General features: G+C 43.8%; 2 protein-coding genes across 2 annotated transcripts; one reads left to right on the top strand and one right to left on the bottom strand.

Annotated features, from left to right (window-relative positions):
• The first annotated feature begins 208 nt into the window (after positions 1-208).
• On the top strand, positions 209-26152 carry fbxo38 (F-box protein 38). Its single transcript, XM_063190468.1, has 22 exons — positions 209-606; positions 1119-1307; positions 1502-1635; positions 2561-2724; positions 3173-3338; positions 4460-4735; positions 6311-6404; positions 11181-11311; positions 12227-12397; positions 12750-12892; positions 13627-13831; positions 14570-14728; positions 15375-15572; positions 16016-16215; positions 16535-16814; positions 17166-17266; positions 17797-17899; positions 18616-18782; positions 20921-21066; positions 21633-21736; positions 22899-23012; positions 23886-26152. The coding sequence occupies exons 2-22, from the start codon at positions 1177-1179 to the stop codon at positions 24062-24064; spliced, it is 3366 nt and encodes a 1121-aa protein (XP_063046538.1). The 5' UTR covers positions 209-606; positions 1119-1176; the 3' UTR covers positions 24065-26152.
• On the bottom strand, positions 7659-9922 carry LOC134439844 (uncharacterized). Its single transcript, XM_063189742.1, has 4 exons — positions 9761-9922; positions 9186-9229; positions 8053-9088; positions 7659-7781 (listed from the first exon to the last, which is right to left on the bottom strand). Exons 2-4 carry the CDS (start codon positions 9216-9218, stop codon positions 7774-7776), a joined length of 1077 nt encoding a protein of 358 aa, XP_063045812.1. The 5' UTR covers positions 9219-9229; positions 9761-9922; the 3' UTR covers positions 7659-7773.

Genomic DNA, 26152 nt, shown 5'->3' with positions numbered 1-26152 from the left:
GTAGGCCTATAAGGCTTTCTTTTCTTTTCTCCCTTCTCTTTTTACTTTTCTTTTCTATTCTATTCTATTCTATTCTATTCTATTCTATTCTGTTCTATTCTTCTACTGAAAACTGGTCAACTTATTTAGTTCATTCAACACTCTGTACAGTAGGTGGCGGTATTCATGCATAACAGTGTAACCCGCCAATAAAAAAGAAGAAGGGACTGACGTTAGGCGGAAGTGTGTCTGTGAGCTTCAGCTGGAAAACACAGAGGAGCAAGATTTCAGTATTGTTTTTTTCTTTCTTTTTTACTGTGTACAGTGCTTTTCTGCGAATGTAACTTGCTCGTCACGTATAGGGCGAGAAGGCTGAGCTGAAAGTCCAAAGACTGAAAAGACTGTCGTCGTTTCGAGGGATGCAAAAGACTTTGTTTTGTACTTGCCTCAGAGGGGCCCATTAGTGGAGCTGTAACTGCTTAGCTCATTGGCTAGTCGTGAAGCTAGCTGGCTACCAAATAACTCAGAGAGGGGTGACAAGTGACTGACCAAGAAGATGACCATGAATCGATGAAGCAGCGAATGCATCTCCGCATTACCTCCATGCACTGCCAGTGAAGAAAAAAGGCGAGTTATTGTGTGGTGCAGAGTGTGAGCAAATGTCTTGGAGCTGTAGTGACTACTGTTATGCTAAGAAGAACGTTTGTGAAAGAGCTTGTGCTAACTTGATTGCAGTTCATTTTTTGATTTTCTAAATCATTAGGTCGATGTCTGCATGCCTTCCTTTTTTGAACATTCAGTAAGTTCTAAGTTCTTAGTCTGGCCTTTTTTGTTAGCCCCGTATTGTCATTGTGGCTACCTGAGTTGATTTGTTGGCAATTATACTAGCGAGCATCTTTCTATTGTGATCTGCAGTTTATTCACAGCTGTCAGTCCCGTTAACCTCTGAGGTTGCACAAATGTCATTTCAGTAGAAGAAGTCCTCTGAGGGACTAATTGAGTTTGACCTACAAATTAGGTGATGGGCCTGAAATGAATCTCGTTTTGTTATAACTGTGTGTGTGTGTGTGTGTGTGTGTGTGTGTGTGTGTGTGTGTGTGTGTGTGTGTGTGTGTGTGTGTTGCATGCCTGACAAGTAGATTTGAGATTGGAGGAAGTTGGTTGTCTTCCCCCAGCGAAGGTATTGCCACCTTGGACATGATGGGCCCGCGGCGGAAATCCACCAAGACCCAGAGCTTGGAAGAGGGTCTGAATGTCCCTTTCTGTCAAGAAGAGCCCAAAGACTACATGAATGAGCTCTCACATGAAGTACTCTGCCACATATTCAGGTCAGTCACCTGCTAAAATTTCATCAGTCCCTGGTGGAGTTATTTTTATTTTAAGATCTGCCGTTTGCTTGTGAAGTGCTTGTGATCTGTAGTCAAGTAAAGGCGGCTTTATTGTCAATTTTTTTAGATGCACTGATCATACAAAGGTCGATGTGGAGCTGTTCTCCAAAAAGTGTTTGTGACTTTTTTTGTAGGTATCTCCCCATGCACGACATCATGTGCATGGAATGTCTGTCCAGGAAACTCAGAGAAGCGGTGACTCTGTACTTGCGTGTTGTGAAGGTGGTAGACCTGTGCGCGAGCTGCTGGTGGGAGTACATGCCCTCAGGTAGGCAGCCAGCTGACCCTTACTGCTGCACACACAAACAGTGGTAAAGCCAGAGCCATGGAATCCGGAGTTGTGACAACCGGGGTACATGATGTCGGTTGGTGACATGATTCATGTAGATTCAAATAATTCTAGGCAGGGGATTTCTTTTAAAAGACTAACACAGAACCACTGCATAACAAGCAAAGCTGACGTAAAAATGAATTTAAATGAATTAAATTTACATTTACTGCACTGTCTGTGTTCAATGCTCACTTCCAGTTTGCAGTGCAACAGAATAAAAACTGAGCATGACAAATTGATCCTGTCTGTGAAATAATGAAAGAATACTAAGGGGGCGAATCATTGTCTTATTCTGTTGTGCTATCGAACATTGCCTTTGACAAGGGCAGTATGCCTCAATAGAGTATATTGGATCACTTCCAAGACTGGATACAAGCTGGTCTATTAAAAGGCTTATTGGAGAGGCTAAACTAGGACTGAACAGCTTCGATAGAGTATATAAATAGTTTCTATGATGAAAGCAGAGTTAGAAGGAATTTAAAGCGTTATTTGCGAGAAAGAGAGATGGACACTTCCTCATTAACCAGACTGTCTAAAACTTCCATTAACACTTGAAATGGTTTGCCCATCTAAAAAAAAGACACTTCTCGGGCACTTTTGCTAGAAACAATCTAGAAGACCCAGGTTTCAGTCCGGCCTGCGTCATGTCCTAACCATGCCCCTTCTCTCTCGCCCTACTCACTTCCTGTCATAATCTCAACTTTCCTATCAGTAAAGGCACAAAAGTCAATAAAAAATATCTTTAAAAAACATTCTATCTACGGCCTGCATAGATACAGTACCTTTCAAAGGCACTTGGTAAACTGTGCCTGTAAACTATTCTGCAATTAATATGGTCCACACCCCATGATCCCCATGGCAGGGTTTACAGACTCCAGTTTCCTCATGCTCCTGAAGAAGATGCCAGACCTGGAGCAGCTGTACGGCCTGCACCCGCGCTACCTGGAGCGACGCAGAGTCCGAGGATACGAGGCCTTCAGCATCCCAGGGGTTCTGGAAGCTCTTCAGGCCTGCCCCAGCCTTATAGTAAGTTACTCTACTCAAGTGCTAAACGCGTTGTGGTCAAGACTGCTGCTTCACTTAGCCCATTAAGACTGGGAAACACATCTGTGGATGTTTATCAATAAGACATCTATGCATATTTACCTTTAAGCATTAACAGTTCTTCAAAAATTACTGGGTTAAACTGGGTGTTTTTTAGAAAAACTGGTAAGACTATGCGTAACCATTGCAGTGTCAGTCTTCCCTAAGAGTTGCAAACACACACTGCTTAATACATTTAAAAAGCCTTTAGTTCAAGGGCTAATAATGTGTTGCAACAAAACGATGATTTTTTTCTAATAGTAAGTCACTGCCGTTGTCTCAATCTAGCTGAATTAGCAACCTCAAGTCACCAATTTTTCTCTTCACAACTTCGATGATTTTTCATAATATAAAATGGTGTTGTTTGTTAATCCCTTGCTGCTGTTTCCAGGGTGTTGAGACGTCTCACCTGGAGCTGGTGGAGGCCATCTGGAACTACATGCCTCAGGTTCACATCCTGGGAAAGTTTCGCAACCGCAATGGAGCCTTTCCCATACCCCCAGAGAACAAACTCACCATTCCAGCTGCGGCTAAAATCCAAACTTTGCACCTTGTTGGTAGGTGCTTTGTTTTCTTTCAAGCAAGTGGACTACTGTGCCGCTCCATTACAGCGGGAACCGGGGTCTGATCCTGGCCCGATGTCATTTCTCAATGCTTCCGTCCTACCTTTCTACCCTTCCCCATCTCTTTCCCCACTCATTTCCTGCCTCCCTCTGACCTATTTAAAAGGTGTAAAAGCCTAAGAAATATCATCAGCAAGGTTGTCCCCCACTAAATGCAACACAACCTGACAAGGACAAAAGATTGATTTCAGTCTAATCCGTATAACCCACTAAGTTAGAATGGAGAAGTTCCACTACGGAGTAAATAGTCTGGCAACCAAAGTGCCTACTAGTGAGTGATCTGTATTTATACTTGTGTAACCCTTAAAAGTTGGTTACCAACCATAAAACACTCCAGTTCAGACTAGGTGAGGAGACACAGGTTACAGTTCGAGTTGAATGTTTATTTCGGCTGACCACAACACTTACATCTCAAAACAATCCCTGAGGTAAAACTGACTTGCCGGTTCCGGCAGGTCCCCCTTTCTAAACGTCCCCCCTTCTTAACATTACAAAAGGGAACCCTCATCGATAAAGGTCCAGTAACATAGTACACCCGTAGCAGAACACTACAACACCATATTGTGAACATAAATAACACAAAAATAAAAACATATAATATGGAAAATAAAACACACATAGAAATATGATTGGATGTGGAATTGACTGTTCCACTTGCCTTAAAGGTGCACTGTGTAAGGTGGCCAGAGTAGGTATTGAAGCCATGCTGCCCATTGATACTGGGCTGCCTATTACCCAATTTGATCTTTTCATGAATATTCACCATATAAGAAACAAAAAATGACTAGTATCACCAAACTACTGTACGTTTTGCAGCTACAAATGTCTGTTCCTGGAAATTCAAAATGGCAAACCTTGAGAATATCCACCTTTTCATGTACCGTATGAGAAGTTCAATTTTCCCAGTCATAATGAATACTTATGATAGTGGTAAGTATTTGTGATAAAGGTAATATTTGTGAATGGGCAGCATGGATTCTGGAAAGAAACTGCTAAAAAAAATCAATAAACCGTGCACCTTTGCATAAAACATTTTGTTCCCTTTGTCACCACAGGGGTGAACGTGCCAGAGATCCCCTGCGTCTCCATGCTCCGACACCTCTACCTGAAGTGGGTGCGCCTCACCAAGCCTCAGCCCTTCAAGGACTTCCTGTGCGTCAGCCTGCGCACGTTCGTGATGCGCAACTGTGCGGGTCCGACCAACTCGCTCAAGTACGTGCCCCTGGTGACGGGCCTGGCGTCCGCCCGCAACCTGGAGCACCTGGAGCTGGTGAGGGTGCCCTTCCTGGGGGGACTCATCCAGCACGTGGTGGAGGACAGCTGGAGGTCAGGTGAGGAGACCTTCATTTGCACTGATGAAGAAACACAGGGGTGCATTTCTGGAAAGCGTAGTTGCTAACTATGTTAGCTATTTTGTTGGTTGCACTACAATTTCCCATTGGCAACTACAGAAGTTGCTAACTGCTAACAACTACGCTTTCCAGAAATGCACCCCAGGATTGGTATTCATGAAGCGGAGCATTGGGGTCTTTCCAGTATCCTAGCTCCCGCCCTCGACCTGCGCTTGTGTCCTCACGCTTTGATGCCGCCCCGACTTTTTGAGGAAGAAAATAAGACTTTCTCGCTGTCAGACTAGACACAACAACATTTGGGGGACTATTCCCCATTCAACATCCCGTTTGCAAATGAGAAAATGAGATTGAAATAAACTCCTGCTGTCAATGACATCTTGCGATGTCTTCACGAGGGCCCAAGCACAAGGGAGGACGGGAGTTAAGGGCTCTCTGTGCTCTCGCAGCAGCCTGTCACAGAGATGTCTTCGCAGATAGTTTTGATTTTCGCTCCGACGGGATCAATACATAGTCTTTTTTGTATGCAAACATTGATGTTGTGAGGAGGGGCAAGATACTGGCAGCCACACACATGAGCTCATTTTTTGACCGACAGCGGTTTCCAACTATCAGAAGTTGAACAGTGCACAGCCAAGGTCGCGCAGGCATAGATTGTTTACAAACGTGAAACCCATGTATAGGTCTGTGCTATGTTATTCATCGTCACAACGGTAGGGGCAATGAGAGGATTGTTCAAACTGCCTTCAATACAAGGAGTAGGCTGTAACATGTCTGTTGCTTTGTAGCTTCATTTATTTACACAGACTCGATGAATCTAGCATGCAATGTTATGAACAACACCTGAGATGTTGGTGCTTGGTTCTTGAGTCATTTCAGAGATAATGTGACTTAAAGGTTGAAATGAGTTGTAATGAAGTAGTAATAATGCTAATTTGGTCAGGTGTCAGGTGAGGTAAAACATGTCAGGTGGGGTAATCTCCCCTAACACTACTCTATTACTACGTTATTACAACTCATTTCAACCTCATTTAACCTTTAACAACACCATATTTTCATGTGTTGTTCATGACCTTGCAGGCTAGGTTTAGACAAGATTTTGAAATATGGCTTTTTTGCATGTTCATTTTTAATACTTTTATATCTCACCCAATTCATACTAGGATGATTGTTGTGTTCCACGATGTTTGTGTAATTTTTACAACTAGACTAGAAAAGACTTTTCAAACAACATCAAAACCAACATTGGGTGGCTTACATTCACTGACATAATCAACGATGAATGTATAGTTTCCTACTTAATTAGTCTGTTACTGCTGTAATATTTGTGCTACGTTCATGAAAATGCATTTCTTGGGTTCTACAGTCAGTGTACCTCGCCACTAAAAATGCACACCAAGTTAAATTGAAATCTGTGTCAGTCTGGCCCCAGAGTGTCTGATTTCCTGAGAAATGACCCTTGTACAGTATTTTTCATCCTTTCCAGGCTCTACTGACATGTGAATGACACTTAAGTGGGTTCTCATTTTATTGTTGTTTTTTTCCCCTGTGTTTCAGGAGGGTTTCGTAATTTGCACACAATAGTATTTGGAGCCTGCAAGAATGCACTTGAAGTTGATCTGGGCTACCTCATAATCACGGCTGCACGGCGGTAAGAAAAGTACCCGAACATTTGCGTTGACTAAGATGATACTACAGACCTCCTGATTTCTTTAGTGATTGGCTGGCTATAAATAATAATTATAAACAATAAATTATAAACAACAGAACTAACTTGGACTTCAATTAAAACGATGCCTATAGATGGTACCATTGGATACATTTTTTTTCAGTGCACTGTAAGCACAAACAGTCTGGTGAGAGACCTATAAACTTGTATGTCACATCTGTAAACGCAAAAACATATAATGGACCAAGGGACTGTACTACAAAGTTGGGTTGCTGGTAACTTCGAGAATAACTTGATCATGTGCAATGTAACTTCCTCCTTAACCCATACTACAGAAGGTTGATAGGTTTGAACCAATGTATGCTGCCATGGCAATTCACTCTACATCTCAAAACTTCCGCCCCTTCCAACGCACATTGGCACAGAAATTAACGCTCATATGAATTTACAATCATTTGTGATTGCATAGTTGGTTAAGTATGTCCTGTCACTTTATATTTTGTTTTGCTGGCCGTCTGGTAATGTTAATTATTAATAATATAGCCTAATTCATTTATAAGACTTGCATTCATTAGTGCATGCCAGTTCTGCTGCAAGATCATTAAACTGCACAGCAGTCATGACTACACTTCCAGATTTAAGTTAGAGCCGTGAAGAAGTGGCTGCACATGATTTCTGTATGCGTATTTAAAATAATCTTGGCTCATCACTTGCGCTATTTTACACCTCTAATGACACAAGTTAGCATGTGAAGTAGTAGTTAGTAGGAACGTTTCATTTAATTTCTTAGCATTCCAGTGTAATGCGCTGCAGAAATGATTGATCATATCCTCTCTCTCATTGGCCGTGCTTGCCCTGCTATGAGAATGTGCAGGAATGGTTTAGTAAACTCGGTAGTCAAATCGACATTTAACTCACCCTCTGTGGTAAGGGGAAACCATATCTTTTGTTACACCAACATGGCATGATCCTGTACTTTGTTAATGAACATAGTCTGCAGTATACAATACAGTACGTTTTGTTGTTAGACTGAATACAGTATTATACTGTATGTACATGTTTTGTATACAATACAACCTGTAGTTTTATAGCCCAATATCACAACTAAAGTTGTCTCAAAGCGCTTTCAAAATACACATACACGCATGTACACTTTCCCACATTCCCACACCAGCTCATGGCAAATGTGAACGCTCTTATCATCAAGCTAAGACTAATAAATGAGAACACATTAAGTGGGAGAATAAATTGGCAATTTTATTAGTTAGTGGTATAAAAATAGGCCCTTGCCTCCCTTTTTTACTTCCAGAAGGCAAAGGCAGGTCCAGATTCAGGAACTGGCCCCACATGTTCAGTTGACTGCAGGAAACACAGAGAGAGAGAGAGCAGTGCATTAGCATGTTATAATGTGTTTTCTCACAGACTTCTGCCAGGTAATATCTGGCCTTAATATACAGTGGGTATTTGATAAGCATTTGATAAGCTGTTTGTAAGTGTGGTTCTCCCGTGAAAATAAATAATAGTTGTTCAATATTACCCCTATAATTACTCATTAGTAGAATATTTGCAGTGCAGGTTGCCAGGAGTATTAAATATGACATTTGACAGGGGCCTGGTTCCTTGTGCTCACCTGGTGCCACTCTGGTGATGGCCTCCATCTCTCGCAGCACCCAGGCCCTTCTCTCCTGGACCTCGGAGTCCATGTTCTGCAGCACCTGGTGGAGCTGCTGTAGCCTCCAGTGGTAACAGGCTCGTGTGCCATCTCCCATGCTGCCTTCTGAGCCGCAGGCCTTCTGCTGGGTGACTGAGCAAGTCTCCTGCTCGCCTCTGTTCCTCCTCCTCCTCCAGGAGCATTTCCCCAGGCTCTTCAACCATTTCTTGGAGCGCTTTAGCCAGTCACGCAGACGCTGCAGCCAGCCCTGCTGCTGTGCTGAGGGTGGCTTCTCCTGGTGCAGGGTGGCCTGCTGTGCCTGGAGGCTGGAGGTCATGCCCAGGAGCTCCAGGTATCGGTGGAGCTGCTCATGCAGGCTGCCCCCAGGCTGCTCCAGGGCTTGTAGAACTTTTAGGCACGGGCCTGCCTCAGAGTGGGCAGGAGAGCCCAAAGCAGCTGCCATCGAGGTCTGCTGGAGGGGTGGGACTGTGGAGTCCATCTCCACACTGGAGTCCTGATGCTGGAGGCGAAGGTCAAAGCTGTGGGCAGTGGAAGCCTCCATGCCCTCCTTTGCAGTGCCAATGCTGCCCGTGTCTGCAGACACACAGCTGTCAGGCCGCATGCTGTAGTCACTGGAGCTCAGTGTCACTGAGGTCACTGAGATCAGAGAGGTCAGATCACTGGAACTCATGGAGGTCACTGTTGTCAGAGAGGTCAGATCACTGGAGCTCAGCATGGAGGTCAGAGAGCTCTGACTGTAGCTCAGCATGGAGGTCATTGAGCTCACTGAGCTAAAATAGGTCAGATCACTGTCACTGTCACTGAAGGAGGAGAGTGACCGATCATCACACTCACTGGACTCCCTGTCCAGCTCCTGGATAGGAGGAGGCCCACAGCTGTCCTTGCCTTGGGTGTTCATCAGTGTGTCGCCCATGCATGAGGTGAGCTGGGGTCCTGTCTTGCACTGCTGTGGCCTTGGATGCATGTCTTCCAGCTCCGGGACTTCAGGGTTGACCTAAGAAAATAGGCAAAAAAATGTTAAATTTATCTCTGTTTTTTTTTTTGGATCCCATATTAACATGTTTACATATTGTATTTAGACCAAGTCATACCATTTTCAGGAGATGTTGGTCCATCTCAGTCATGGTCGACTCGCCTGTAGAAAAAGAGAAACCAACCAAGTCTAATTATACAATCAGTGTGAGAAACTTTTTGTAACTTTTGAATTCCGATTCGGTAAGTTTAAACCGAAGTGCCGGAGACCTCTTAAGCGTCCATTACATTCTGAGATCTGGAAGGCGACTGTGCTGTCACAGAGCTAGAACTGAGAGACTGAGAAAGAGCTTTTTTCCTCATGCCATTTGCTTACTGAATTCCTCCTAATTACTTTGATTGAACACACACACACACACACACACACACACACACACACACACACACACCTTTTATTTTCATTTTATTTCTTCTTCACCCTTCTTCTGCACACTTGTTTTGCACCGGCCATGCATTTCATTACAAGTGACACGAAAGTGTCTCTATGTACATGACAAATAAATATCCTTGAATCATTGAATCCTTGAATTAAATCTATGGATATTATTCTTTCGTGTTTACTGTTAAGGGCACGTTTTATAGCATTAAACAGCGCACGATAAAGAAACGCTACAAAGGTCAGAGCATAGCCTACCTGAAATTGGAAGCCACTGGGTCACTCCGTCTGGAGGAAAGATGTCTCGAGAAAAAAGTAGTAGGCCTACAGCGAGGTGAAGGCAATTTCGTGTGAATATGAAGAGCGTATCTCGGATATGTCTGTTCTCTTTCGCGGGTGAATCAAGAATGATACCAACCAAACTAAACTGGAACTTTGGCCGAGTTTGAGCTCTATGACGCACCATAACAAGGTGCGTTGTTTTGACAACGAATTAATGCGAGCTGTAACAATCTAAATAATAACAATAGTTTATTTTATACTAACATCATGGATGTGCATACGTCGTGCGAAGAGAAATAATATACGTCATGCGAGAGCCTAAACCAGCCGTGTCCTGTGTTACCAATGTCTTTTACGCACAAACACAAAATTCATTTGTCCCGTGACAACATACTAATAAAGTAGTGTGACAAAATAGGTATATGAAGGGTTTATTTGTCAGGAGCGTTTGCTTTGTAGTCTACTGGATAATTATGTGGTACGGGTTCGGGCCGCATAGTTGTTAGTATAATCAAAGTTCGTCTGTGATTGGCCTAATGTACCAACGAAGCCAGAGGGCGCTACCAGTTTACTTTTCGCGATGATCAAAACTTAATTCCGAAGTGGTAGCCTACTTGGGTGCTTGGGTTTCTGATGACAACGAGACATGGTAGCAGTGGCTAAAAGACCAACATTGCTGTATTGACCAATGGAACCAATGGAACGCAAATTAAACAGAGGATGCGCACCTTGCATCAAACTGTTTTTGTTGTTGTTTTTTGTGCACGGCCGCGTTTCGGCGTGTGCCTTCATCAGTGTGCAATGTGATGTGCAAGCAAGGTTGATGCAAGGTGCGCCCCTCTATGTTTCATTTGGAGTGTTTTATTTGGGCCAGCACCCTCAAATTAACCGAGACACTCTGAGTGAAGCCTGCTTCCTGTAACCTGCTATCATTTACTCCAATGGCATGCAGCCCCATGCAAAAGTCATGCAACAACACAACACAAGGACATGCTTTCATTCACCATGGAATAGATTTACGACCTAATGAATATGATGTCGAATAGAACAAACCCTTTATAACTTGGGGCCCTTTTGAATTTCTAGAAAATTGTTTTATTTTTTTATAATTACTATTCATTATATTATATATAGAATATATTTTTATTTGTCATTATAACCAGGCATGCATCGACTTTTTTTTGGGGGGGGGCAGGTGCTGAAGGGGGTTGTTGGGGGCATGTGGAACTTCCGATTGTACATGGTCCCTAATAAAGTGAAATCGAATTGAATTAATACACTAAAATTGAATGTTGAAAATCAGGAGGTCTTTGGTCAAGTCCGTTGTCAAGACACATTCTCAGCACAGGACTCAAGAACACCATGCTGAGTGTGCACATTCTGTCTCTCTTGTCAGGCTTCATGAAGTTCGAATCCAACCCTCCCTAACCAAAGACGGAGTGTTTTCTGCACTGAAAATGGCCGAACTGGAGTTCCCCCAGTTCGAGACGTTGCACCTTGGACATGTTGACGATTTCCTTTTGCAATGTGAGTAATGTCACAAACAAACATCCCGTTTCTGTCCATGGGCCAATGGCGTTTTAGTAGTAGCAGCAAGTAATCATTGTTTTATTGTGTCCTTTTTACTGCAGTGTGCTGTACTGATGGCAGAGTTGTCTATTAATGTGTATTACTGCAATCCTGCTAGTAAGGCAATACATGAATGAGCTATGGTTTCATCTTGTCTTCACACAGGATTATTGTTCACTCCATGTACTTTAGTCAATTGAATGACGGACATGATCATTGACAAACTGCATTGTATCTGAAATCTTATTGCACTTTTTTAAAATTACACCCTGAATCTTTAATTTCAATGTAGCGATCTTCTATGAAATGAAATGCACGTCTAGTAATAAAATGGGACTAATATCTTGACAAATAATGAAAAAATATGTATCGTAGAAATAAAGGTATACGGTATATAATTTAACTCTCAATCAAACTGTTTACCATTTGACATGGGGGGGCAGTCGTGGCTCAGTGGTTAGAGCACTGGGTTGGCAACCCAAGGCTTCCTGGTTCATTGCCCGACCGGTCCACGGCTGAAGTGCCCTTGAGCAAGGCACCTAACCCCCACACTGTTCCCTGGGCGCCGCTCAGCAGGCAGCCCACTGCTACGGACTAGTGTGTGTACTTTAATGTGATTCACTAGTCCAAATGGGATAAAGTGCAGAGAAAGACTTTCCCCTAGGGGACCAAAATTGGCTCCAATTGGATCTACAATGCAGTCTTAAGATTTGCCCCCACCCTCAAGTAATGATGGCCAGTAATCCTATGTTTTTCATTGTAATCTGTTTACTGTGGTTTGTTTATGTGCATTTTTCCCCAATCCTCTGAATTAGACAATTGAAGTTGAATGACCGTTGACAATTGACAGTTGAATGAATGATTGCTTGTCAGGTAAAATGAGCCACAACGAGTTGGTGAAATATGGCCTGGCAGACGTGATCGAGAACCCAGGAATCATCACAGACATCGGAATGAAAGCCGTCAACGAGGTCTTCACTTCAATCAAGTACCTTGTCATTTATAACTGCCCTCATCTACACAACCCCCACAACTGGATAACAGGTACACAATGGTCATTTTTGCACGTTGTTTTTAATTCCTGAATGAATAATTCAGAGTTAAATGGCTCTGATGAGTTTACATTTCACTTCCATTCAATTCTGAATTGTGAAGAGTTAACATGATATTTTCAAAAAGTTTTGTTCAGAATGAAATTGAGTTCATTCTGAATTAAATGTCTCATGTAAACAATGCCAAAGACAAACTTGTCATTTCTGTTTATTGTGCTGTCTCAGTTTTTGTTTAGGATGTGGCTCTAATGTTGTCTTTGATTGTGCCTCGTTTAGCCTGTCGGTTCCATCTATTAATGTCTGCGAACCCCAGTAATGTGCGTCTGGTCTTGTCCTGTCTGCAGACCACTCTCGCTGGAGCCGGCTGTCGGACCTGACGCTGGTGCGCTGCCACGCTGTCAAACTGGACTCCTTCTGCCAGTTCATCGAGATGCTGCCCAGCCTGGAGTGCATTTCCCTGGACCAGATGTTTCGAGAGCCTCCCAAGGTACCAACATACCCGAGTGTCAACCCTCCCGCTTTTCCCAGGAAAATATTTTTGACTTATTTCCCGCTGTCTTCCCGTTTTGATATCCCGGTTTTTCACATTATCAAAAAAATGTATCTGTCTAGACATTCACCCCCACGGCCCTGCCAGTTGACAAGCCAGACCCTCCCTGCGTATTCCATCAGCTAAGAATGGCTAGATGTCAGGCTACCCGCCAGTAGCTTTTATGACCGATTCCACCAAGAATTCATGTTCCTTAAAAATGCGAGCTCTCACCGTCGAGCTGCACAGGCGTGTGTCGTGTCCACTCCTTGCCTCACAGAAACTGACAGTTAATGATACAAACAGCATTGTTCATATGGTGCACACAAGCTTCTAAACAGCGAATCGTGAGATTTTATCGCATCACAGCCTGCACCAGCAACAAAGTTTTGCGCATCAGCCCCCGACAGGCTAAGTTCTGCCACGCAGCAGTTGCTTACAATTCAATTTGAGCGAGAAAACGACAAAGATATAGAAATGGATATTTCATGAATTTTAAGCTATACATGCTCCTTTTAAACCATGGGCAGTGGGGGGATTTTGGATGGCCTCTCCTATTCTTTGACTCAGTTTTCTGGAACACTGCCTGGTATATTCATACTCCATATTTTGCACAGGCTGTCTTTGACCACTCCCTTTATTTTAATGACAAGTTTCACACGTTTAATAGCATGTCACACGCTCCCTCACAGGGTTGCGCTCGTGTGGGTCTGAGCGCAGGCACTGGCATCGGCGTTTCCTCCGCCCTCGTCAGCAACCAGAACTCCAACAATGACAACGACAACAACAATAACAATAATAATCACCAAAACAACGAGGCCAACATACCAGCTGCCAATGAGGAGGAGGCCGTCGCCCCCGAACGTCAGCAGGATCGTCAGCAGCAGCGGCCAGAGGGTAGGCTTACCTGCAGCTCAGTGTTGGGAAAGCTAATTTTCTACAGCAGAGTTTCTCAAACTGTAGGCCAGGGCCAAAGGTATTCCAAGTGGACCTTGAAATCATTGTCTAAAAATCTAAATAATATTTGTGTGCGAGTTTAATTTTTTTAATTCGGTCATAGGTGGCACCCCAACATTTGAAAATTAAATCAAATGAAAATTTTAAGTGGGCCCAAAGGAAGTAGTTCAAAGTTCAGTTTATAGATATGCTTTATTGTCCCCAAGGGGAAATTAGTTCTCATCACATTATATCACACTTCATAGAATTAAACATGTTTTCATTCATACTGACTTGACCTTTTAACCCCTTTGCCAGAGCCTCTTTTATAACATTCCTCTCTCAAAAATGGTTTTCAAAAATTGCCTGGTACTAGTTTTTTAAAGATTTTTTTGGGGGGACAACATTTGGGGGGATACATGCCTGTGTGTTTTGCATAACCTTGTACTTCATGAGACCATGCCCCAACCAGGGTACCGGCTTGTTCCCACCATGGCGAATGTTAGAGGTCAGAGGCTGATCAATTGCATGTTGTTTGGCTACGCCAAGCCGTGTTGACTACAGTGCCAAAAGCAACAGGGGTCCCACCAATTTTGGTTGATAAACAGACTTTTAAGTATTGCAATATCCTATTGTGAGTTATAGATGGACTTATACAGTGTCCTTTATTTTTATGCCTGAATGCTTGTTGCTGAGCAGACGCTGGTGATATGGACGGGGTGGAGGAGGAGGAGAACCAGGCGGCTCCAGACCTGATGGAGGTGGAGGCTGCTGCAGCTGATGGGGATGCTGATGCTGAGGCTCCCCAGGGCTCCTCTGGCTCCAGGCAACCAGCAGGGGGCGATGGAGAGCAGGCAGGTAAGAAAATCACATCGAGCTTGCCTGGTTATCACCAAACCTAATCACAAGTGAGATGAGGTCTGGAGACGTGCCTACTGTAAATCCCACAGGGGGATGTGGTTTATGATTGACAACGGCTGTTTATTGGGCATTACGAATGTGTATCATTTGGCATACATGGGCATAGCCAATTGTTTCAGTTGCAACTGCAGTCATCGCCTTTCCACGCCTCCCTGCTCGCTGATTGTAGAGAGACAGGGACCATGATCTGGTACTCTCACTGAGGGAAGGCTCCATGCTGCCTTTCAGATCAGAACGATTGTGCAAAGCAGCATGGGATTTCCCAGGCTAATCACAGTTAAGTTCAGTGCATCATGGCCTGTTGGTGACATACAGATTAGCAGTCTCCATTTGTCAGTGTTTGTTTATTTACGTAAATATCAACCTCTTTTGACAATGATGAATGAATGGTCGTTGGATGAGTAATACACCAAACCTGCTTTTTGAAATACCCCCAGAACGTATGAATTTACAGCAGTACACACACACACACACACACACACACACACACACACACACACACACACAAACACATACACACCCCACTCCGTTCCCTTGCCGTATTTTCTCTTATCTACTGCGTTGCCGTCTGGCTCTACGGTAGGCCCCAGTGGGGTGCAGTCTGCGGTGAAGAAGCCGCCAGTGAAGGTGCTGGACTCGGACAGCGAGGACGAGGACGAGCAGGAGAAGACTCCAGGCACGACGCCGCGTCCTCCGCTCCCCTCCAGGACATCCTACACCGAGACGCCTGCCAACAGCAGGCCCAAGAGCTCCAGCGCCCACTCCACAACCCCACACAACAGTAAGTGGACACTGGACATTCACTTCAGGATCAGTCAGCAGCATAGTGTTTTGGTGTCGGGGCCACAATAACAGATAATGACCGTTCTCACTTCACTGGATGGTGGTGCCCACATTATCAACTGTAACAAAAGTGTCATGTCAGTCATGAAAGGCATGTTTAGTAAACATGAAGGCATGTTTAGTAAAAGCTTGCCATATGACTATTGCAACATTATTGACAGTATGGCTTTTGCATTACCTTTGTAAGTAAACAACACCTGCGTTTTTCTTGTTCTGTATTTACATTTTCTGACTCAAGAAACATAATTTATCTGTGACTGCTGGAAACTATTATGCTGAGGAAACACACCAGTGTTCCAATGAAAACCTATTTGTGTACAGTGTGATTTGTTGGACCTTGTTTCCTCTTTTCTGATTGGCTGTCTGTGTCGTTGGGTGCAGGCAAAGGGAAGACGCCGCTGCGCCGCCGTGGCCCACCCCCCCAGGAGCCCAGCTGTGAGAAGGGTTGCCAGGTAACGAGCGAGCAGATCAAGGCGGACATGAGGGCGGCCACCGAGGCCCCAGAGCGCAGCGCCGCCTCAGCAGCAGCAGCAGCAGGAGTAGGAGGAGGAGGGGGGCCCGCGGCTGCAGCCTCTGGACAGGTGACTCCTGTGGATTTTATGCCATTTTACTATTTTATAATTGCTCAGCATATTTTGACCCTAGCTTTTGCCTGTTAGTTGTCTTCTATTTATTTTATTTTAATTTCAATTTTATTTATTAATTTGTCTTCTTTTTCATTTTATTTCATTAGTACTACTAATTGTACTATTACAATTATTACTAATTCCTACTAATACAACCAAATATTGTTGTTAATCTAACATTGTAATCTAACATTGTTAAGAACATCGAGCTACATGTCTTCTATGAATTGTGCTCCAACAATAGTGTTATTATTGTTATTATTGTTATTATTAGGTGCCTGGGGCAGGGGCCTATGTGGGCTCCATCCGCTGGAGGGAGGACGCCGACAGCCAGGAGGAGGGAGGCCCGGGCGGGGGAGGCAGCGCTGAGGAGGGCCCCGCGGGGATGGAGGGCCTGGATGACCAGGAGGTGTTTGGGGAGGATGGCCACTCTCACCCCAGTGGCGCTGCGTCAGACGACGGCATGGAGGAGGAGCATCAGCACAGGATCCCACGCCGACCAGTCACACGCTCCCGCAGCAGGCTCTCAGCCGTGCCACTCGTGTCAGAAGCAGGTGAGCTGAGCTGAAGGCAGTCACAGGTTTTATAACATGACCACAAAGAAGCATGGACAGTAGATGGTTTAGTACACCACTTCAAGAAATTAAGTTATTGCTTAATGCTGAACTAATATAAATAACTTGATTGGAGGTCAGCTTTGTTAGCGCTGTACTTGTAAATACAGAATATGCAACAGAAGTCGTGCAACATTAGCAGACAAGCTACACTTTATGCTTTTTGTAATAGGCTGACTCTCAAAACCAAATTGTAGTGTAATTTTTCAAATGACAGTACCAAAAACATGCAAACATTTTTTTTATATAACTTGTTCCCCTTTCTATTCTTTTCTGTGTTTAAATGGCCAGAGCTCTCAAAACCAAAGCCCCGGGTCACAGTCAAAAAGAAACGCACAGCCGACAAGGCCACCAGCACCAGTGACCCGGTCACAGAGGATGACCACGTGCAGGTGAGGAGCTTCTCTACTCTGCAAATCCCCTCAACGTCTCCATACAATCTCTATGGCCATTTGAAACGACCCCCCTGTCTTATGGTTCATTCTTTTGAAACTTAAGGAAGATCCATTTTAAGTTGATCCATTTTATCGCGCACCCAAAGACTTTCGTTTTTCCAAGAATTTGAGCACGTCCTTTGCCTACACTTTCATTCTTTTGAAACTCGGTTATCGGTAGACCCGAGTTCGTTCTCCCGACAACCGTTGTAAATGCGTTTATTACAACAGTGGGGGACACTACAGATGTCTGAAAGCACTGATGTTTAACGAACTGGGAACCCCAAATTTAGTACCCATTCTATTGCACTTTCCCTAGGTGGAGGTCGGGGTTTCCGACTACAGAGTTTCAAAAGAATGGCCCATTAGGATGGAGAGAGATTCAATGGATAGATTCAAAATAAAATAGAGATTCAATAATGTAATTCACTGTAAATAAAAAGCTGCATATATACAAGTGTTATAAATGACCCTCTTCTGGTCTGCAGGTGTTAACACTCAAGTCCAACAACCTGGTGGGCATCAACCTCACAAACTGTGGCATCACAGACCTGGTGCTGAAGGACTGCCCCAAGATGATGTTTGTCCATGGTGAGTGAGTACTGAGTGAAGGGAGGGAGGTCAGGTGAGGGAGTATGCCTCCTGCCCCACAGAGTGCTCCAGAAGCAATCAGACAAAGCAACCCGGCCTCAAGTCACGCATAGGTGAACTTGACGTTGGATTCTTGTGAAAGTGTAATTGAATAGAATGCCCCCCTAAGAGTCTGTAGTGGTTCAGTTTAGTTAATTAGCTGACTTGACAGGGGTCATTTACAAGACAGCGAGTGCAATATCAAGTATAATTGACATCTCTGGTGCCTTAACCTTAACCCTATGGTGAGCGCTGTCTTGGGACTGACATCCCCATCTGTGATTATGAATGCCAATCTGATATCTTCCTGTCTATCTATCCATCTTCTATCGTCATATGATGTGTTTGGGGGGCGCTGGGATGAATGGGTGCATGGCTGCAGTTAACAGCAGAGGAAAGATAAACTAGGGTTCCCACTGGTCATGGAATTCCTGGAATATCATGGACATTCAAAAGAGGTTTTTTGGAAAGTCATGGACTTTGAGCATTTTGCATGTGCAATCAGGGAATACCATGGAATTTTAGCATTGCTGTGCTTTTGTTTTGTCTAAAAGTAAGGGACACCTCAACCCTAATTGGGAAAGGTATATACATTTAGGAATGAATGACTTTTCTCCCTCACAAAATGTTCAGTTTAGTGGATAGATACCCTTTAACACCCGTCTCTGTGTCTTCAGCTACCCGCTGCCGAGTCCTGAAGTACTTGAAGGTGGAGAACGCGCCCATCGTGAACCGCTTCGACTACGCCCAGTGCAAGAAGATGGACATGGAGCAGGTCCTGGACCAGATCCTCCGCATGCCCCCCGAGAGGAACCGCATCATCTACATGAGGCCCATGCAGCAGGTCAGACCTCTCTGGTGCATATGGACCGGGAGACGCAGCTTTGTGTTTCACTTAGTTTTCACCTTAAAAGGCGTCTGCCACATCTATGCTTAGTTACCATTTAAACAGGAGTGACGTTCATGCGGTTTTCAACAATTTTCAACATCTTTAAAGGTGCACCGTGTAAAATTTGTAGTAGTTTATTTCCAGAAGTCATCCTTCCCATTCGCAAATGTTACCTTGAATACTTACCACCATGATCAAATTCTAAGTGTTCAATATGACATACATGAAAAGGGGTATCTTCTCCATGGTCCACCATTTTGAATTTCCAGAAATAGCCATTTTTAGCTGCAGAATGTGCCATACTTTGGTCATATTAGTAAATATTAGTTTATTAGTTAATAAATATTCATTTAAAATATTATTTTTTGCAAATGGAAGCACAGTTTCCATGATCAGTATGGTTGCAATGCCTAATCTGGCCACCATCTTACACAGTGCACCTTTAAAAGCACATGGCTTGTGTTCTGTATAGGAAATGATGCGAGTCATTGCAGCAAGGTGGTTCAAGGAGCATGATGCATTATTTTCACTCATGGATAGGCCATCAGAGTCCACGTCATAACCCCCATTGAGAATCTCTGTGTTGTGCTGGAGAAGGCAACACTGAATGGAAATAAGTCTTGTGACATTTCAGACGCATATTAAAACAATAGCACAGCAAATCTGTGCCATAATTAAAGGTAAAGGCAGTCCAACAACATATTAGAGTGTGTGCAACCTTTTTGTGGCCGGACAAGTACATTATCCCTTAACTTATCCCTATACTTAGACCTCAATAACTTCCAGGATGATATTTGGATTATGTTGAGACTTTTTTTAATTGAACAATCAACAAACTATGCCCCCATCCCAAAAGTTATGCAAAGTCAGTAGGCACTAGGGATGCAAACGATTAATCGATTAATCGACTTTAATCGATCAATGCGTTAACCGATTAAAAAGACATTAATCGCAATTAATCGACAATTCAACTGACAAGAGACCCAGGTGAAATGGGCATGTGAAGAATGTATGTGAAGAGGGGTGTGAATAGTGGGAATATTTAAATCACCTTTAATTAAAGAATTGAAATAGAATTAATTTAAATGTGGTATTTTATTTCAATTTTTTTATTAAAAGTTTTAGATTTAGTAGTTTTTTTTTCCGAGAAACATTGAGATTTCGGGGGGAAAACGCAGCTTATCAATTAATCGTAAGTCGATCGATAAGGCTATCAACTAATGATTAATTAATTAATCGATAATTTGCATCCCTAGTTGGCACCTTACAAAACTTTTACACGCATGTTCTGTGTATTGCAGCTGGACAGATTGTGCTTGTGTGGTCATCTTGTCCTTTTTAGTGTTTTTTCTCCCTAGTCCAGCTGGATTAGAATTTGAAACAAATGAAAAAACTTACACAATAGCTTTGTGATTGACAATATTATGAGTGAAAAGGGTTTTCTTTAGAAGCAACAACTGGCATGATGTGCTATAGAGCTCGAAAGTCCCGCCCCTTAGTTCCGCGTTTCACGGGACCTAAGCTGACCATCTAACAACATGGTAGAGAGTAAATATCTTCTGCTCTCAGTCATGATATGCGCTGGGCTACAAATATGCTGTTTAAGAGGTTAGATAAAGATTATTCATGCAGAAGTATCAATGTTTTGTTCCGAGGCCATCTGCATGAAAAATGTGAAGAAACACAGCTTTCTAAGAAGTTTAGGGGTTCGTACGAAAAATTAAACAAAAATATCAGAGCTCGTGGCACAACTCGAAGGGGATCGAAATATCATTTTAATACTGCCATTGGATTACATGCTACGATTTTCGGCTAAAAACGCCGTTGAGGTCCCATGAAATCGGGGGAAGTGACATCACTTTCAAGCTCTATGGCGCTAATTTCAGCGATGTAGAGACCCAAATCCCCCAGAAAACATGAATACCCCTTACTATTCAAGGACGGCCCCCAGTGCCCATGAATGTTCTCAGTAAAATGTCTGTTGTGTTTTGGGGTAGCATGAGCACTTTGCCAATGTTGTAAACCACCTGCCCATATCCAAACTCTGACCGGCAGTCAGCCAAACTGAAGGTGTGTGTTTCTGTGTGTGACAGATCAACTCTCTGGCTCTGGAGAAGATGCTGTTCAGTGGACCGTACCCATATCACATCGCCATTATCCACGAGTTCAGCAACCCGCCCAACGCCAGTAACAAGAGGCGTGTCAGGAGCTGGATGGACACCATCGCCAACATCAGCCAGTGAGTAACCCCCAACAAACGCGCACACACACTCACACTCACACACATACACACACACACACACACACACACACACACACACACTCACACTCACACACACACACACACACACTGAACATCACAGACACGTCTCGTATAGTGAATGGACACACCATTAACATAATTGATGACAATTTTTCAGTGCTTTTCCTGATAAAGGTGAATTACAATCAGCGGTCATAATGTTCTATGCTGGGAAATCCAGGGTTTTCAGGGTAGACCTCTGAAAATAGTTTATTTTTCAATTGAGACCTCTGTTTTGTACTGTAATGCAACATGCAGGGCATAGGTTTACCAGCAGGTGGTGCAACTGTCCCTTTTGGATAATGCTGCTGGACCCGTCTCAGAGGAAAACTCTGAAGTTGAAAATGAAAATGATATGTTATGTTGTTCAGCCAATATTCACATTACATCATTGTTTCCCTTTGAAATAGGCCACTCAGAGGACAGTAGAGTTGAAACGCTGTGGATGAAAAACGCATGGCTTCTCCCTGTAGTGCATTCATTTTTTTCATTTTTGTCAACAGGGAACTCATTAAATATGAGTTTTTTCCAGAGGCCACACGAACGGAAGAGGATGTGCAGAAGTATCCCAACTACCCCTGGGGGCGAGACATCTACACCTTGGAGGGTGAGCAGGAAGCTGCCCCCGGACCTCAGGGTCAACCACCCCCACCCCCCACCCCCACTGTACACAACACTTCCTGTGAAATATAAACACACAACCCCCTACTCACGCACCTGACTTCACTGCTGTAGCCCCAAATGCACACTCTCTCTGTCACACACGCACATGCACACGCACACACACACACACACACACACACACACACACCATGAACTTTTTTCACCCATACCATTCCCCAAAGCTCATTTCTGAATGGATTCAAGGGGTTTGGGTTGAGAGGAGAGAAACCTGACCTTTCATATGGAAAAAATAATGCGTCACATGACCAGGAAATACTTTTAAAGTCCTGCGCATGGTCACCATGGGGAAGCATTTCAGATTCAACCATTTCTCTTGCCGCCGCACACTGACTCTAAGCAGCAGATGAGCATAGAGATTCAACACTGGGTTTTATAGAGCAACACCAACAAAAGCAGTGGCGTGGGCAGAGGTTGGCGCCGTGTGAGGTTGTACTGAAAACAGTGGAATCCAGTGTTGGCAGAACAGTTCTCCACACTTTGTTTTGGACCTGCTGTTGTTGGTGTGCGTTGGCGCTGCTCTGCGAGCATTCGAAGCTTATTGAAAAACAAATGCTACATTGAATGCGGTCATAATCAAAAGTAAAGGTGGCCCAACAAAATATTCTAGTGGGTTCTTGTGTGTCTGTAGTGTGTTTATTTGTGGCCAGATTGTGTGTACCAAGTGTCACCACAGTCCACCTCAATTCTTGCTGTAAATCAAGACTGAGATTCATGAAACAGACGAAGTATTTAGAGGCAGACTCTGATTGAATAAGCAAAACGGGGAACGCTAGCCTTTTGTCAACATACGACTGTGGAGAGAGCAAGATGATTTTTTCGTAATGGGTTACAAATTTCATACTTTCAAGAAAAGTTAACTTAAAAACAAGTTGCCAACAGCTGCTTTAAGTATGTACTGTAGGCATCAGGGAATCTGTACAGTAGGATATAACTTGTCCTAGGAATAAAAGTTGGTTTCTTCATGCGTGGCTTGATGCATCTTAAGATGCATCATAGTGAAGATACAGTACATCTTCAGAATGTTGCATGTACTGCGTCCATAGGATTCTTCACTTCATTTTCTCTCTTTTCTATCCATTTTGCAGGTACAGTTGACAGTGCGCCGTACACAATGATCACTGATTTCCCCTGGTTGAGGACTTTGCGAGCAGCAGAGCCAAACAGCTACGCACGATACGACTTTGAAGACGATGAAAGCAGTGAGTGTGTAGTACATCACTTTGCAGTAAGCGATTACTGTGGCGCTCTACTAATGTCAGCAATGTGTAAATGTGTCTGAGGTCGAGGAGGAGTTCATAGTGTGTGTGTGTGTGTGTGGGGGCGGGCGGGCTAATGAATATTTCTGCAGTCCAGCTATCTCCAGGTTTGCTTTTCATAACTTTGAATTTCAATGCTATAGCCAGTTTTCTTGTGTTGTATCTATTCTTTTCTTTTGGGATTATGACAATGATACGGTTTTGAAAACCATGGAGTATGATGAAGCAGAAAAGCTTAGATTGACTATGACCTTATAGGGTTTTCAAAATGGCAGTTGTCTCTATTCTATTTGCTCCCTGGCTTGTTAATATGGTCACGGATTTTATTTAAAACTGGTATTAACTGGTTGAGATCAGTTTAAACTGATTCAAAACCAGTGTAGACCAGTTCAAACTAGTTTGAACGGGCTCAGACTGGTTCAAACCAATTTAGACCACTTCACCACTCAAACTCATGCAAACTGCAGAGGGTGACTTAAAACCAATAGATGGTATAGAACAATTTAAACTGGTTGTATCTGATTCAGACTGGTTCAAACTTATTTACACCAGCTCAGACTGGTTTAATCTGGTGCTTACAAGTTTAGACTGCTTAAAGCTAGTCCAATCTGTTTTAGACTGGTTCAGACTGGTTCAAAGCTGTTTAGACTGGTTAATACTGGTTCAAAGTGGTTTAGACCAATTTAAACAGGCTTCAACGGTTCCAAATGGTTTTGACCAGTTTAGAATGGGTCTACCTTGGTTAGACAGGATAGAACCATTGTAGCATCTTGTTACCCTTATAAAGTTGCCTCCCTACTTCACCCCCACTCCCAGCTACCATCTATGCGCCGCGCCGGAAGGGTCAGCTGTCTGCGGACATCTGCATGGAGACCATCGGGGAGGAGATCTCGGAGCGGCGGCAGGCGCGGTGCGGTGTCTTCCAGCGCCTTGTGGTGCTCTTCATCCACTACTGCGACGCCCGCGGCCAGCCTGTCGACGACGACTACATCTAGTGCCTCTCCTCTCACCTACCTGCCTGCCTGTCTGCCTGTCTGTCCCTAGAGCCACTTCGCCACGCCATGCCTTGCCCTCTCCCACAAGAGGCGGGGTGCTTGGGGATGGGTGGGTGGGTGGAGGTCAGACATTCATTGAAGAAGGAAAAAGGGGGGTAAAGGAAGGGAGGGAGGTGAGGTGAAAGGCCTTTGGACTTCCCACCCCCCTCGCTCACAAGAGATGACGTTCCACTCTTGGCTCCTTACAGATAACTTCACAGGGGGGGAGGCTCAGGGTCCTTTATACTACCCATCCCGTCAAGGTGTATGGGCTGTCTCGTCACCCACCCTCAGCACAGAGACAGACAAAAGACTGTGTTCTTTGTCTATCAACTGTGATGGTCAACTACAGTTCAGTCAGTATTCGGTCTCCTCCAGGTTCACAGTTCAGTTGTGGTTGTGGTGTGACTGACACGTAGCGTTCCGACTGGCCCTTCCTCCCCAGGTCTCTGTGAGGCTTGGCGCTACAGGGGGACGGGGGGGACGGGGTCGTGTTCCAGACTTCACGCATGCTGCTGTTCTAGAGGTGCTGACCCGGTAATAGAGCACAATGTTCACCATAGCTCTCACTGGAGACTGGTATCCATTGGATGCCCCTGCCACGCTTAGTGATGTTTCACTACATTGTGGTTGGCTTGTTGCTTGGTTGGACTTAGTCGTTACATGAACAATGGGCTTTTTTTTGGTGTGGACTGTGCTCAGAAAGATTCGACAAGCCCTTTAATTTGCTTGTGAAAAAGATTAATACTGCCAGCTGAGCTATTATCTGTATTCTTTGATATTTTGTTTGTTTGAGGTCTTCTTTTTTCCTCATTGAGTTTTGTCTCTTCCCTGCCTCTTGTTTTGAGGGAGGAGTAAGGGGCAATGTCTCCATCTGTCAGGCAAGAAGTGCCCTTAGCATTCTTTGAAGCAGTATCGTTTGATTATTATTTTTATTTTGTTTTTCCAATTTATTTTTTTAATGTTACGTTTTCACTTTAGAGTCATTCAGGTCTAACTAGGGGTGTCATGGTTTGTCTGGTCCCTGGATCAGTGCCATTTTCTTTTAAAGTCGTTTCTCAGTTCACCCCAGACTGGCATCATGCATCGGTGTATGTATCTCACGCTAGTGTATTCCGTGTTATGGTGTGACGGCTTTTCAAGTTATGTCGTCCTCCTCAAACAGTGGAACAAACAGCACTTTTGTCACGTGACGAGGTTTGTGCAGTTTTCTCGCCACGTCTGCGATTTTCTGTTGCTAAACACAAAAATGCTCTGCTGTGCCCTGACTAAAACCATGCCTAACCCTAATCTGTCAGTAAAGCAATGTTTCTTCTACTTTACTTTTTCCAAGAACAGCAAAACAAGCAAGGGAAATAATGAATTTGTAGTGAAATTGTGCCCAGACTGAAACCACAATGCCCAGGGCGTTGTTGAGCATGCGTTAACTTGCAAAGGTGTCGTACTCAAACGCGAGGTTCAAATCTGCGTGTTATCGTACTTACTTTTCATGATGCCATGTTGTTCACCCAATACAAGATCATGATGTGGTAGAGTCCCTTTCTGTAACCCTTAACTCCAGCCTTGCCTCCAGCATCCTATTTTACATATTTACTCCCACCCAGGACTTAAAGGGATGCCGATTTCCATAGGGTTCCACAGGTGACGTTTTTGTTTGCTTGTTTTTAAGATTGATTTTGTTTAATTTCTCGTTCATTAGTTCTTGGCCAACACACATGCTCACTTTTGGTTTGGAGGTATTGAAGACTGAAAAAAAAACTGTTATGTTCATCCAGAGGTGTGACAAGAGGGTGAGGGGTTGGGTCCATACATCTGTGGTTGTCTTCCCTTCACTGCCGCTACACCACTCATGAAAGTAAAGAATGAGAGAAGTGTCTGTTTTTTAAGCGTACTATTTTCTGAAGAGACTCGCCTACCAATGATGATGATGATGATGATGATGATGTGTTTGGTGTGTATTGTTTGTGTGTGTGTACGTTTTCGGATGTCAAAGAAAAGAAATGATACGTGATGATACAAAGAGAGGGGGTGCACACAGGTCTGTCTTAA

This window comes from Engraulis encrasicolus, chromosome 23 (assembly GCF_034702125.1).
Source record: "Engraulis encrasicolus isolate BLACKSEA-1 chromosome 23, IST_EnEncr_1.0, whole genome shotgun sequence".
Lineage (NCBI taxonomy): Eukaryota > Metazoa > Chordata > Actinopteri > Clupeiformes > Engraulidae > Engraulis > Engraulis encrasicolus.
Note: the sequence above shows the minus strand (reverse complement) of the source record. Positions and strands in the feature narration are given on the sequence as shown.

What these genes read in the sequence shown, in the direction of transcription:
- fbxo38 (XM_063190468.1), top strand. Translation starts at nt 1,177, where the DNA reads ATGATGGGCCCGCGGCGGAAATCCACCAAGACCCAGAGCTTGGAAGAG. An exon ending in CGGCTGCAGCCTCTGGACAG is followed by an intron (nt 16,216 to 16,534) that starts GTGACTCCTGTG and finishes TGTTATTATTAG; the next exon opens with GTGCCTGGGGCAGGGGCCTA. An exon ending in CAAGATGATGTTTGTCCATG is followed by an intron (nt 17,900 to 18,615) that starts GTGAGTGAGTAC and finishes CTGTGTCTTCAG; the next exon opens with CTACCCGCTGCCGAGTCCTG.
- LOC134439844 (XM_063189742.1), bottom strand. Translation starts at nt 9,218, where the DNA reads ATGACTGAGATGGACCAACATCTCCTGAAAATG. An exon ending in ACCAACATCTCCTGAAAATG is followed by an intron (nt 9,089 to 9,185) that starts GTATGACTTGGT and finishes CTATTTTCTTAG; the next exon opens with GTCAACCCTGAAGTCCCGGA.